This window comes from Crocodylus porosus, unplaced genomic scaffold (assembly GCF_001723895.1).
Source record: "Crocodylus porosus isolate Cpor-Errol unplaced genomic scaffold, CroPor_comp1, whole genome shotgun sequence".
NCBI classification, from domain to species: Eukaryota; Metazoa; Chordata; order Crocodylia; family Crocodylidae; genus Crocodylus; species Crocodylus porosus.
The window spans coordinates 36,181,369-36,196,134 of record NW_017728917.1 but is presented as its reverse complement, the minus strand read 5'-3'; the positions used below and the strand labels follow the sequence as shown (position 1 = coordinate 36,196,134).

Here is a 14,766-nt window from a genome sequence, read left to right as displayed (position 1 = left end):
GAGTGGGGGGGTGCTCAGGGTGCCTAGGGGAGCTGGCAGGAGATAGGGCCTGGCAGGGGTCCCCTCCCTCCTCCTCCAGCTTCCTCTCCCCTGGCCCTTACTTACTGGCATGGAGTCTGGGTCCAGCTCCCTGCTGCAGCGGGTGGAGACTGTCCAGATCACCAAAGCTGTCCGAATGAAAATCGGGTCAGATCTCCTCTGAATCAAATCGGCACCCAAAGCTTCACACAACCCTATTAACTTCATAGTTTCATAGTAGGTAGGGTCAGAAGGGACCTGAGCAGATCATCAAGTCTGACCCTCTGCCATGGCAGGAAAGAGCACTGGGGTCAAACGACCCTGGCTAGGTGATTATCCAGCCTTCTTTTGAAGACCCCAATGGTAGGAATGAGCACCACTTCCCTTGGAAGTTGGTTCCAGCTCCTAGCCACCCTGACTGTGAAGTAGTGCCTCCTGATATCTAGCCTGAATCTACTCTCAGTCAACTTATGGCCATTATTCCTCATTACTGCCGGTAGTGCTTGGAGTGGGGGAAGTAGCAATGTCTTTTCACTTTAGCTGAGATCTTGCTGAGTTCTGGGAATTTCTCCTTAGCCAAGATAAACCTCTGTTATGATTATATGTATTGCTTCTCCACCTTGATTTGCACAAATGTGGGGCGTTAGTGGAGATCATGAGGCTGCTGCACTCCCAGTCTGCAGGTGGCTGTCTGCTTATATCTAGTTTTTGTCAGGCCTGGGTAATTCAGAATTGGTGCCTTCTCCCTGCACAGCTGAGGCCAAGACTTGGGTGAGAACCAGTAGGATGGGAGGTGGTAGACCCAATTAATCTAGATGAGACAGGCGATACTAGTGGGCTGGGTGAGAGATCTTGAGGTAGCTGATGATTCCTGTCAGTGAATTTGTGAGGTTTTGTCCCTCTCTTTGTCGCTGAGATTTGCAGTGTGGAGTTTCTTGAGTTCCAGACTGGAGCAGTGGCTGAGATGATCTTTGTCTGGGCCTGTAGTTTCTCTGTATGTCTGTCTCTTTCTCTCTCTGGACCTGGACCTGGACCATGCCAGACTAGTTACTCCTCTGTCACTGTGAGACAGAGTTGTTCACAGGGCCACCACCCTTTAGAAAGTACAGGTTGTGCAATGCAGTAATCCTTTGGTTAACCTCATCCGTTTCATGAATTCTCTGGCAGCTGCACTAGTCTCCTGTTTATTGTCAGCTGTAATTCAGGGTATTGCTTTGGTCTGAAGAGCCCTGTAGGGCACTCAAGAGACCATTTCTTTCTCTTATCTGCCACAGATAGCTTAAAAGGGAAACTAGTAGTGTCTGGATTCAAGTGGCAGGGCTACTGGCAGGTTTCTCTCAACATTAGGCTGGAACCTCTTATGATTCACATTTAAAAATGCATCTAAACAGTGTTTCTCTGTAGGCCAAGGACATCCTATGTGATTACCAGACTGGAGTCTTGGAGAACTCACCCAAGATGGTGTTACTGTTCCACTTGGTTGAGGAGAGTGTAAAGCTTGGAGACAAGATTTTGGTTTTCAGGTAAGAGTCATCATTGATGGATGCTCCTTAATTGCTGAACGCTGGTGTAGTTAAGGAATGTCATTTTATGTGGAGATCACCCGTTGGATAAGAGAAGACTGGTATCTTTTGTCTAGCAGCTGCCTGTTGTTTTGCCCTTTTGTTTTTGTCTTTCTTTCATTGTTTTGTTAAATCCTGTTTCCGTATGCTGATTTCTGACCCTCATCATCCCTGTGGATTTCAGTATTAAGGGGTTTTGGTCCTTAGTGTGGCCAACTTGTTTGCTACTGGTGGAGTGCTAGCAAGGGGGGAACTGACATTTTAGTGTCTTGGCTCCACTGTTGAGGCCTTTTTCCTCTTGGTTTTTCAGCCAGAGCCTGTCCACGTTATCTGTCATTGAGGAGTTCTTGGCAAAGAGACAGATGCCCAATCCTGCAGGTTCAGATGGAGGAGTTCATAACTGGATCCGAAACATCAACTATTACAGTAAGTACAGACTGCTCCCCTCACTTCATGCGTGACATTGGTTGAGTCTCTGTTGCTGGGCTAATTATCTTGATGTTGTAGCAGTTGCCTCCAGTTTTCCCCCCTGCTTGCTTGTGGTTACCTATACCTATAAGCATGCAGATGTCATGCTTATCCATGTTTTGGTTATTTGCTTGGGCAATTCATTTACAGTAGGTTTGACCAAAACTCATTGTCAGTTCCTAGGGGCCATTGTATGTTTAACGACTGGCTATCAAGCATGGTTATCATTCCTAAGCCCTCATCTTTACTTTTTTCTTGGAATTTGCATACTTCCTTGTTCTTTCCCCATAACCCAGAACCAGCCCCCTCTACAATAGTTTTTCTACTTGTTTTGGTGGTGGCAAATTCTCCCCCTTGTTTGAATCCTCTTCAGGCCTGTGTTGTCCATTTCAGTGCCTGTCCTATATAGCAGGGTGACAGGAATTTCAAAGTAGCTGAATAAACAAAGTGCCTCTGATTGCTCTTGGTTAGCAAGTTGGGTGTGTAATAACCTGTTCTTGTTCTTCAAGATCAGGGTACCACCAGCATGTGTCCATCATGAGTGGTTTCTACCCATGATTGCAAGCTGCACCATGCATTTGCACTCTTTTTGTCTGAATCCCTTGAAATGGGCTGGCCAGCTGGTGGTTCCTGCTCATACTTTGGCCATGATCTCTGGGCTCCTGCTCCCTCCTCCAGCTTCTGCTTCCTGACCCTGGCCCTAAAGGTGGAGCTTGTGGGGCCCAGGAGCCTGGGCAGAGTGTTGCTCTCAGTCATGTAGAAGGTAGACAGCCCTGCCTTGGGATATGTTACTTTCTGGTCTGTGGGGGTTGGCCAGTGCATTACGTTATGTTCCTGTTTTCCCAGATCATTGAGAGATAAGCAGGTATTTGGGGCCTTTGCACCTGGCACTCCATAAATTGCTTTAATGATGTATTGGACTCTTGTGAATTACAGCTTCTCACCTCTTATTCAGGCATACTCCCACCAGGGAATTTGACCTGTGTCAGACTCCTGTTTGTAGCATTTAAACATTGTAGATGAGCACAGCCCATTGAGTGGGAGGATGTGGGTTCAAGCTGGTACAGCTAAGGTCTTTCTCTGATGCACTGGTATAAGTGTCTGAATTGACTGACAGCCTCTGTCTTAGCTGACCCTCTACTGATTCTCCAGGACAGTGACATTTTTTACAGCGTGGATACTGTAAATATGCATGGGAACTGTTTAGTTCTGATGGGTGCCATAAGTAAAAAGTGTTTTTTTAAATGTATCCCTGATTTTGTTTCCCAGGACTGGATGGCAGCACATCTGCCTCAGAAAGAGAACGATTGATTAACCAGTTCAATGACCCCAGCAACAGCTCTGTTTGGCTTTTCCTTTTGTCCACTCGGTAAGTCAGCTATCTCCTAGGAGCAGTGGTGCAGGGGAGGAACTGATGACTTAAGATTTTACATATTGGTAACTGTAGATTCCTACATTCCCCTGGTGGGTAGTGTTCTAGCCCCTCTTTCTTGTTCCTCTTGTGGTTTGGTGTTCGCATCTGTTTTATCAGACAGAACTTGGCTTGAATCCGCAATTGGGAGCAACCATGCATTTGGAGTTAAGGCAGGAACAGCTCCACCAAAGTCGTGGTGTTTGCATTGGTTACACAAAGGGCTCCTTAGCCATGATAGCAGGTCAAGTATGCCAGTCTTTAGAACAGTGGCATGTTTTGAAATTTGGCTTTTGTTTTAAGAGCTGGGTGTTTGGGTGTCAACCTGATTGGAGCAAACAGAGTGGTGGTGTTTGATGCTTCTTGGAACCCGTGCCATGATGCTCAGGCAGTGTGTCGAGTGTACCGCTATGGGCAGAAGAAGCCTTGCCACATTTACCGACTGGTTTCTGATTATACCCTGGAAAAGAAAATCTATGACCGCCAGATCTCCAAGCAGGGGATGTCAGGTAGGCCTGAACATAAGGGCTCTGTGTGTCCTTGTTTATCTTTCTCTCTACTTCTTAGCTCCCAAAAGCAGTTTTTGTGGCTTTGATAATGCTGCCTTTTTGCCTAATGGTGAAAACCAAATGGTCAAAGTAGTGCTTAAAGAACAGATGCTAGAGAGATGCTTATTTCTTGGGGGTTGTTCTGGTGCTATATTATTCATATGAGTTGAGACCTCACAAAAATTAGGGACTAGACTAAGCAGTGCTGGTTTGAGCCAGTGTATTGCAACATTGAGTATAGCAGAGAGCTAGGAGACCTAAGTTTCAGTTTCAGCGCTGCTTTGTCTTAGATTGGGCAAGTTACTGTAACACTCCATGCTTTGTTTTTCCATTATAAGATAGGGGAAACACCCACTCTTGATGAAGCTTGTTGACATCCTTGAAGGGTCTTAGTGGTAAAGTATTCTAGTTTCATAGTTGGTAGGGTCAGAAGGAACCTAAGCAGATCATCTGGTCTGACCCTCTGCCATGGAAAGAAAGTTGGGGTCAAATGACCCCAGCTAGGTGGCTGTCTAGCCTCCTTTTGAAGACCCCCAGGGTAGGGGCAAGCACCACTTCCCTTGGAAGTTGGTTCCAGATCCTAGCCACCCTGACTGTGAAGTAGTGCCTCCTGATATCTAGCCTGACTCTACTCTCAGTCAACTTATGGCTGTTGTTCCTTGTTACCCCCAGTAGTGCTCGGGTTTGTTTCAGTCCTGACTGCCCTTGGGCCAAACTACCAGGTGAGCAGCAGTTATGTGATGGGCACAAAAAGGAGCTGCAGCTGACCCTGAAGGAGTCATGTTCTTCTGTGTCCTGCTCAATTTGAAACCAGATATAGCAGCCACAGTTCAGTACACTGACTTAATGTAGCAGAATCTTCTACCAGTTGTCTAAGCCTTGGAAGAAGCCGCCTTTAGATTTTATTCCCCATCTTGACATGGAATATAAAAATAAAGGCCAAGGAGTAGTTCAATATTACGTTCTGTAAAGTGCAGTTCCTGGTCACTTGTTAGAACTCTGGAGTCCTTCTCTGTGGCATTGACTGGGTGGTTACTGATGTAAGGTGTTGCAGCTACGTTGTGCTAACTGAAGGTATGAACATGCCTCCATTTTGGAGCTGTTTCAAAAGAGAAGGGCAGGGGGAAATAGGAGGGACTTTTGCCCCAAATGGTGCAGCTTCTGTGGTGTTTAAGAGTTGTGTGTGGACAAGCTGGGAACAATACAAATATAGCAAAACTTTTCCAACTTGACTTCTTCCCCCCCCCCCCCCCCCCCCCGGGTTAAAGCTGGGGCAATTTTGCCACATTTGTAGTGGTCCCACCTTGTCCACAGCTGCCCTGTGCTCCTGATCAACAGCTTCCCTTGCAGAACATTCCCTTTTTGAAATGCCTCCAAATGTATGTATGTGGGTCGAAATTACAGATGTGTAATACAATAGTGATGCCTAAATCCCCCTATTATGGTGTCTTGGGGTTCCAGGTTTGTATATACATGAAGGTTAATGGCCCACATTATGTTGTTGCAAAATACATGGAACAAATAATTCCATGGCCTAACTCCTCCTGAGTGTACTTGGGTTGGAGCACTCATCAAGTGCAGTGGGGTGATTTCTGTCCTTGCCCAGACACTAACAGGAAACTGAGGAATAGACGTATTAAGAGCCAGGAAACCAGTAGGAAGGGAATTTGAATTTGACAAAGTTTAGTCGAGAGCAGCAGCTGTCCCCTCCTTTTTCTGATTGCTCCATCTCTCCTCTTCTCCAGATCGTGTGGTAGACGATCTTAATCCAGTGCTGAACTTCACTCGGAGGGAGGTAGAGAACCTCCTGCACTTTGTCGAAGAGGAGTCAGACCCTGCCCAGCTGTCAGTCAACAAGAACAAGATCAAGGAGTCTGTCCTCCAGCTAGCCTGTCTCAAGCACCCTCACCTCATCACCAAGGTAAGAGGAAAGATACCCAGTGCTGCTGGTACCCTCATGCGGGAGCAACACTGAGCAGAGTAACAGTCTACCTTGGGAAGAAATGGGGCTGTCTGCCTGGGTATTGAGATGAGAACAGTGTGAGTTATTGTCTGAGGAGACTGAGCATTTGTCTTATCCAAGTCAGTGACTAGTTTTGCTGATGGTGTTGTTCCATAAGCAATCCCAGGACCTGAGTTTCTTGTGGAAATTCCTTTTAAGCTTTTGGTACAGAATCTGCAAGAAGCAGTTTTGGGGGAGCTTGGGGAGTTGACTTGAGAAGGAATCAAACACAGTTTTCACTCTAGGAATCTCCGGAATTTCATTAGCAGTCGTTTCCTGCAGTACCTCCTTTTCATGCAATACCATCATTTTTGAAGACCGCTTTGTCCTGAAGTCAGAGATACCTTTGGACATACACTTGCTTTAGTAAAAATATCATACTTGTTGACTTTCTCCATAGCACTCTTTCAGAGCATATGTGGTGCTGGCACAACCAATACTTAAGTATAGTCTCAGGGGTTTTACAAGAAAAAGCCCTACATACCTAGTGCATTAGTTCTGAAGTATCACTGCCTTCAGGGAAAGCAGGTACAAATGTCTAGAATTTGGTTCCAAACCTTCCTGTTCTTATGTGATTATACATGGGATAACAGGTATCGTAAATAGAGAGAGGTGGTTCACTGTTGTTAGTCTGAAATTAGGCAGAAGTCAGGGCAGGGTAGTACATGATAGACTAACTCGTTCAGAGAGGCATGAGCTTTTATTGGCTACAGTCTGCTTCTAAAGTAGGTTGTAGCTTATGAAAGCTCATGCCTTCCTCTATGAGTTAGTCTATCAGATGCCACCCCATCCTGCCTTTTACATATCATAAATATAGGGAGCAGTTTGTCCTTATTTGGATTCAGATGCTGCCATCTTGTGGTGTACTAGTGTCAAGCTGTGTTTGTGATGTGACCACAGGAGCCTTTCCAGCATGAGTCGCTGCTGATTGACCGGAAGGAGCACAAGTTGACCAAGGCAGAGAAGAAAGCAGCCAAAAAGAGCTATGAGGAAGAGAAGCGAGCGTCCGTCCCCTACACCCGTCCGTCCTATGCGCAGTATTACCCTGCCAGTGACCAGAGCCTGACAAGCATCCCTGCCTTCAGTCAAAGGAACTGGTGGGTGCATGTTTCTTCCCACTAATGAGGTCTTCAGTTGAGAATAAATAAAGAAAAAATACAGTGGTAGAAGAACATTAATCCATTACCTCAGCCAGTCTAATGGGCTCCTAGCAAATGGGCCAAATGAGGTGGAGCTGTGCTTTCTGTCCCACCTGCTGTACATCATGATCCACAAAGAAGGCAGATGAAGCAGAGAATTCAGCCCATAAGAGAAGAGGGTTACCTTTGCAGCTTTGAGGGTCACCTGCAGCCTTCTTTCCATTAGCAATTTCAGTGTCTGGGGCTTGAGAGAATAGGGACAGCGCTCTCTAGGAAGAGGCAGATGGATGCAGGCAAGAAATACAGAGCCAAGACACAGTGAAAGAGTTGAGAGCTTGTCATTCTACCTTTGGCTTTGTAATGTCCAGTTTTTGGTCTTGTCATACCCCATTTCCTTGAGAGAGCTCACATGACTACTGCTCAAATGCAGTTCACACTACTGTGAACTAAGTAATGGTTTGCACTGCACTGTCTCACATTGCTGCCTGAAAACAGATTGGCTGTTCCCAGCAGATGGAGAAGCTGAAGTGTAGGGACTAGCCTCCAGGACAGTGACACTATCTAGCATAGCAACCAGAAATCCTGATTGCTAGTCCTGATTTTTAGCCCATAGGTCAAACTCTTGGACATGCACACACATGTACTTGCTGGAGCTCAAATAAGAGGGGCACAAATTTATGCTGGGGATTTTTGCCTCAGCACATGTGCCTGAATATACACTTTGGTGTGGGGCAAGTTGTGCCACTTGGGGCAAACTGACCCTGCCCAGTTCCTCCCAGATCTGCAGCCAGGGGGAGCTGGAGGCTGGCTTCAGCACGCCCACTGGCCCCAGCAATATAAAAGGCTGCCCTGGCAAGCAGCTCAGGGCTACTTGCTCTCAGGAGCTTCTCAGGCCCAGCCAGTTGGTATCTGGGGACAATAGCCCCCTGTGCCAGGTGAACTGCTGCAGCAGCCCTGACCTAAAGTGGACCCTGCACCCTTCACCTTCACTGCAGCAGTCTGGCAGCAGAGGCTGCTTGCTGCCTGGCTGTGACCTGCTGCCACCTGCAACAGCATGCGCCCCTTTGGACCTGCAGCTCCATGTCTGCATGCATGCCAGACCTGGGTGGGGACTGCCTGGGCTGTGGCACGGACACTGTAGCAGGGTCTTTGGGACCTTTGGGCCAGCTGCCATTGGGCTGTGGCTGCACAGTTGGCCTTTGTGCAGCATTGCTGCAATGTGTGCCCTCACTCTGCCATCTGGGCAGCTATTGGCTGAAAGGTGTGCTCAGTATGGTAGCCTGCTTTGAACTGTCCATGCATGTTTTCCTGGCCCCAAATGGTCAGGAGGTCAGGCACCTCATTTGCCCTCCAGCTGGGTCCCTGGTGCCAGCCTTGGGCAAGCTCCTCTACCTGGGTCCTGCCACTTGCCTCACTAGCAGGAATCCTGGTGTTCCCTATTTAAACATTTCAAATTCTCTGACAAAAAAATATCCCAAACTCACTTCTTAAAATACCACAAAATCTGTGTTCTTCCATGATTAAATGAAATATCAGTATAAATATATGGAGATTGATTGATCAGTTGGGCAATGTTTTATTGATATATTTACAATTTTGAAGCAATTTGGAAGCCTACCAGTGCCACTATCATCATAATAAAAATTCTAAATATCTGTACATTTTGGTGTTTGCTTTTGGTTTTTTAACGTAGAAAAATCAGAGTTGCCTTTGCCCCTTTCACTCGCTAGGATGTAGCGTTCTTGGCAGCACTGATATGCTGGTGCCCTGCCCCTGTCCTTGCCCCTCACTCTCAACCCACAGCCCCTCCAGTCCCCTCACTTCTGACCTGCAGCCCCTGCCTGCCCCCACTAGCTCCCTCCCGGCAGCATCTCCGTCCTAGCACTAGGACATGGGTCCAGCTGCAGCTGTCCCACCTGCTGCTTTGTGGCTCTGAGGAATACCAGCCCTTGCTGTTTTGCTCTCTGCACCTGTGCCCAGGACCCAGCAAGCCTCATGCTGTTTGTGGGAAGCCCTTGACTGGGGCTCAGAGACTGGGCTGGTCAAGCTCCTTCCCTTCCAGGCCAGTCCCCCCTACACAGGCTTTTCTAGGGGGGTAGGGGGGGATCTAATTCTGGCTCTGGTTGCCTCTCCTGCTGAGAGTGCTGCCCCACCCTGCCCCTATCTCTCTTCCTCTCTCACACACCCTGCAGCCACCGCCACCCTTCCCCCCAGTCCATCACACCCCGAAGGAGTTCCTGGGACCAGGACCACCCCCAGATTGGGGCGCATGTCCCAGCACCAGTGTGGGCACAGCAGGGCTGCAATGTGGCAGCTGGCCCTGCAGCCGTAGCTCCCACCAGCAGGTCCCTCCCATCCCAAGTGGCCAGTTGGGTATGCAGGGTGTGAGATTTGGTGGGGGGGATGTGGGGTTTGGAGGGTGGGAGTGTTGGGGGTGGGTGTAGGGTTTGTGGGGGTGAGGTTGTAGGGGGTGTATGGGACTGGTTATGTGGGTGATGGGTTTATGGGGTGGTTTGGAGATGTGGGGTTTGTGGGTGACAGGGCACACAGCCCCACCGCATAGCACACTGACTGCCCCCGCACCCTCCCAAGCACACAGCTCCCCCACAGCAGCAGTGGCTGTGGGGCGTTCAGGGCCTGCTGCTGGCAGAGCCCCTTGCAGTGCAGTGCGGCTCTGGCTGTCTCAGACCTGGTGCCGCCTGTGCAGCATGTCGCAGGCTGGGCCCGGTGCGGCCCAGGGCCATGTGCTTTTGGGCAGCACCGGGTTGCTCAGGCTGTCACTTGTGGGGGCCTGGCGCCGCTTGCAGTGGCTGTGCATCAGGCCGCCCAAGGTCCTGCCTCCAAGTGCCCCGCATGCTGTTTGGAAACAGCAGCACACATACAAGAGACTCGCTTTGCCTCTTGAAACACGTAACTCAATTCATTCCTCTCCTTCCTTCTTCTATTAGGCGACCAGCTCACAAGGGTGAAGACAAGCCAGTGGCAAGCGTCCGCCCTGTTCAGTCCACCCCCATTCCTATGATGCCTCGTCATGTTTCAATGGTAGGCTCAACTTCTGGTTCCAACCCTGCTGTCAACTTCCCCATCAACTATCTACAGCGTGCTGGTGTCCTTGTCCAGAAGATAGTCACCACTACAGGTGAGTCAGGAAAAATCACATTGATTCTTCCAGTCAAGAACCTGACTGAGAGAGAGAATTGTGGAACATGGAGATGGGATCCATCAGGATAGTGATGTACATAGGCCTCCATCCCTCTGACCTCATTACATAGCCACTATGCCTTAGGCAACTGGCGGAGAGGCCTTGGAGCCTTCTACACCCCCATACCCGCTAGGGATTTTCCTGTGCCTGGAGGAGTTGCACTGCATCTGTGCAAAGACAAAATAGGGCAGGGGATCTGTCCCAAACTGTTGATGGAATAAGACTTTGGGACCTTGAGCTGCAGAGCTTCTGCTGTACTACTGCCAGCACCCTCCCAGGTCCCTTCTTAAATGGGGCTTGTGTTGGTACAACTTGTCATTTATTTCTCCTGAGCCTTGCTCCTCCCAGGGCTGGCCCTCTCAGGCTCTGTCTCAGGATTTACCCTCTAGTTCCTAATCCTTCTGTGTTGCTTATAATTAAAGGTAGGTTCCCATCTTGCAGGATATAGGCAGGATGGAGCCAACTGTGAAGTGAAAAAATTTACCTGGGCTTTCTCCCTTTTCTCTTGTTGTGGGCCTGTTGCGTAACTTTACAAACACTGTTCTCGCGTTGCCCCCACCAGATATTGTGATTCCAGGGACAAACACATCCACCGATGTGCAGGCAAGGATCAGTGCTGGTGAGAGCATCCACATAATCCGTGGGACGAAAGGTAAATCCCTCTCTTGGGGGAGAAGTAAGTGTCCTGAGAGACCAGAGTTCCTGTTCCCAGTGCTCTGCCACAGGATGCATTTAATAAAGAGAATCTCTTCCAAAGCTTCAGGATTATGAAGGATCAGAGCTATTTAGTTTGTCAGTTTAACTATCCCACAGAGATAAAGGACACTAGGCCACTGGCCCTGTAATTTCCCACCCATTCCAAAGCCCAGATCCATGTCTCCAGACTGCTCCTCTTGAAGCCCTCTCCATCCTTCCCTTGCAAAGAGGACAGGAGAGATTTGGAGCTGTAGGTTTGTCCCTCATTACACTGTCTCCCTCTTTCCTGTCATGTTTGGGGAATGGATAGCTCTCAACCTATTGACGCAGCTGCAGTCAATGGAGAAGTTGACTGACAGAGCTGGAGGTGGGACAGGGCATTCTCAGTGGAGAATTCATACACTGTGAAACCAAAGTCCTCCCAATATTGGCAATGGTATCGTTTCTTAGGAAGAGTCAAGAAGCCTACTCAGTGTTGTAAAGAGTGGACACTCTAGTTTCTGGGGGCAGAAACCACATGCAAGTAGTGCATGAGTGTCCTAAAAATGGACACAGATACACAGCCAGACAGTACTGACCAAGGGAGTGGTGCCAAGGCTGTTGCTTTTAGCCAAGAATAACCTGATAATGTGTCCATACCTCTTAAGAGGAGTGGGATGAGGGGAAGGGATTTGAGTCCTGCAGTGACTTCTGATTGTTCTGTTGGGTGCAGCTTTGTAGCTGAGGGGAGGGCAGGCTTCTGGTGCTTTGGTGTGAGGGGGAGGAGAAGAGGCACCAAGAGAGAACCAGCCTGCATCTGCCTCAAGGTATTCCAGTGTTTACCAGCAGCTATAAGCAGCCCAGGGCTGCTGTCCTCTGTGATAAAGGAGCTTCAGCACCTGCATTTTGCAGCCTGCTTTGCTTATGAGGATTATGGCCCACTGGCTACGAGTGTGTTGCCAGCACCACCCTCTGCTCCGCAGAGTTTGGGTGCCTATATTTGTCTGCATTGGGTCCATAAATCTTTGAGGCTGGCACAACATTGTAACTGTACTGTGTTGCTTAAGAATAATGCTCCCAGGTGGCACTTAGAGAAATCAGACACATTTGGGGATCAGGGGCTGGTGTCTCCCTACTTCTGTTCTGCCTTTCCCTTGTGGGTGGAAGTGCGCACCCCAGGCTAGGCTCTGATTCCGACTTCTCTTTCTGTTCCAGGGACATACATCCGGACCAGCGATGGGCGCATTTTTGCTATCCGTACCACTGGGAAGCCAAAGAGCAATGAAGACCATCGAGCAGCTGCCTCAGGTGGGAATCCAAGAGCTTTAGGCTGGATTCACTTACAAGTGCTGTCCTTCTTGGAGTTTCTATAGGGTGTATATCCCTGTGCTGCCCTCCCCAAGCCTGCAGTTACGGGACACTTGCTTTTATCCCTGGCCCAGACGATCCTCTATTAATAGTCACATAGTTACTCCATATCCGGTTGGTTCTTTCATTCTCTTTCATTGTCCAGCCCCATGATGTTTCCCTGGGCTGTTATTCTCACCTGCTCCATCTCCTTATCTCCAGGCTCCCAGGGCCCGTCTCTTGAATCCACGAGCAACGGCAGACACAGTGCCTCCTCACCCAAGCTCCCCAACACTGAGGAGCTCACTCGGCCCATTTCCCCGGACAGCCCAGAGATCATCAGTGAGCTGCAGCAGTACGCAGAGGCAGCTGCTGCCCGGGAGTCTCGCCACAGCTCCCCCAGCACTAATGCAGTACAAGGACACCCTGCCCGGACAGACAGCCTGGCCCCCTTGGCAGCCCGGGGAGCTGAGCAGCGGTCTGGGATCCATTGTTTGGCTCCCTCAGGTTCTTCAGCCCTGCCAGCTGCTAGCCAACATGTTGATGGCCACGCAGTACTGGACTTGAGGGGCAACAAGCGCAAATCAACATCGCCTTCTGCCCCGGAGGAACATGCCCGTCGGCAGCAAAAAAAGCGCCAGCTGCCAACAGCAGTTCAGCCGTTGGAACACGGGTACCCAGTCTCTGGTGGGTTCACCATGCCTCCCGTCTCTCTAAACCACAATCTAACCCATCCATTTGTCCCCCAAGCAGGAAACTCCTTGTACATGGGCACTGGCTCCTCCTACTACCAGCTGCCCAATTTTCTCTCAGACCCTCACCTGGTGTTCCCTGTGACTACTGACCCTCTGCTGACAGCTGGCACAGCCAGCTCCTCTGCTGCTACCTCAGCCACAGCCAGCGTCCCCCCATTCATGCTCAACCCCTCTGTGACGGGGATGCTGCCCAACTACTCACTTCCCTTCACGCAGTCACTCCTGCCCGAGCCCAGGATGTTTGCTCCTTTCCCCGCCCCTGTCCTGCCAGGCGGCCTTTCCAGGAGCATGGCATCTGCCTACCCTGGCTACATGTCCCCTCAATCGGGTTACCCGGCCGGGGGCCTCCTTCGGTCCCAGGTGCCTCAGTTTGAATCCCAGGAGGTCCCAGAGGTGGGATGCAGCTCCAATGATGAGGACAAAGACGACGATGTAATAGAGATCACAGGGAAATAATGGGCCTGGCTCCTACTAGATCTTAACTCAGCCAGGAGGCAAGTGTTGCAGGACCTTTTGGAGTCAGGATTTCACCTCCAGGATACAGCAGCAGGGGTGGAGGAGGATATCAAGTGGGTGGCATTAGTGGAGGTGGAGGATCTGCATTGTAGTGGGGGTGGGGAAGGGTGAGGAAATACATGGAATGGACCTACAGTGGGGGGGGAGTGCGAACTGGGGGAGGGAAGCAGCAATGCAAACCATAGGAGTGCCTCCCTTGCTTCCTCTCCCCTGCTATCCATCCGTCTGTCTGTCTGTCTTGTCTGAAAGGGAAACCTGATATTGCGATTTGGAGCCCCTCCTCAGGCCTGGAGACATGGGGTCAATTGCTGTCTGTGAAAGAGCTCCCTCTCACACAAACTGCCTTATCTGTGAAGTTCTCTGGCTCAAGGAGGCGCAGGGTGGGGGGTGCCCCAGCAGAGGGTGGTGGTGGAGAGCAGTTTTAATGGGGGGACCAGGGTGGGGGGTTGGGAGGAGCAAGCTAGATATATGTAAAGCGGGCGGGTCGGTGGGTGGGTGGGGGGTCCATGTAAAAAAACAATTTGTTTTTCATCCTCTTAAAATTCAAAGCAACTAGTCTGACAGCTGGTGCTGGCACCCACGGGCTGTGACATGGCCAGGGAATGCCGACACGTGACTCTCCAGTTGTCTTTCCTCAGGAGCTGTCTCTCGGATTCCCATTGAAGCAGGTTGATCTGTGGTTTCAGGCAGGGGTGGATTCATGCGCTGAGGCTGTTTGAGGACTCCCTCATTTTCGGCACTGGTCCAGGCGAGGTGAGGGGTGTGCCACCATGTTGCAGGGGGACAACAAAGTGGGAATGAGGGGTCTGGTTGGACTCCCATCGCCCCCCAGCAATGAAACAGTTTGAAAAGGGAGACAAGGGTGGACTCAGTGCCCATGTCTGTTGACTCTGATCAGAGTGACTCCCCCCTCTACAGCCCCTGCTTTAATTTATTTCATGAAGGCAAATATTTATTGTTTGGGGTGGGGGACTTTTTTTTCTTTCTCTTTTCTATTAATTTTCATGCTCTTAAAAAAGCAAACAAAGAAAGTTCTGGCCTCCAGAATGCCACAATGGAACAGCAAAGGGATAGCACTGCCATCTTGCACCAAGTAATCACTGTGACACCATATGGATGAAAG

At 49.8% G+C, this 14,766-nt stretch overlaps 1 protein-coding gene across 3 annotated transcripts in view; it reads left to right on the top strand.

The window, feature by feature from the left end:
• The window catches only part of RAD54L2 (RAD54-like 2 (S. cerevisiae)), a 69,107-nt gene extending 55,039 nt beyond the window's left edge, over positions 1 to 14,068 (top strand). For all 3 annotated transcript variants that reach the window (XM_019537097.1, XM_019537098.1, XM_019537099.1), the window contains 10 exons: positions 1,423 to 1,541; positions 1,891 to 2,006; positions 3,318 to 3,417; positions 3,763 to 3,968; positions 5,753 to 5,928; positions 6,910 to 7,106; positions 10,097 to 10,287; positions 10,913 to 11,002; positions 12,241 to 12,333; positions 12,595 to 14,068. In XM_019537097.1, the coding sequence (XP_019392642.1) occupies positions 1,423 to 1,541; positions 1,891 to 2,006; positions 3,318 to 3,417; positions 3,763 to 3,968; positions 5,753 to 5,928; positions 6,910 to 7,106; positions 10,097 to 10,287; positions 10,913 to 11,002; positions 12,241 to 12,333; positions 12,595 to 13,583 (2,277 nt within the window). In that variant the 3' untranslated portion in view covers positions 13,584 to 14,068. The remainder of the gene's footprint in view (positions 1 to 1,422; positions 1,542 to 1,890; positions 2,007 to 3,317; positions 3,418 to 3,762; positions 3,969 to 5,752; positions 5,929 to 6,909; positions 7,107 to 10,096; positions 10,288 to 10,912; positions 11,003 to 12,240; positions 12,334 to 12,594) is intronic.
• The last annotated feature ends 698 nt before the right edge of the window (positions 14,069 to 14,766 follow it).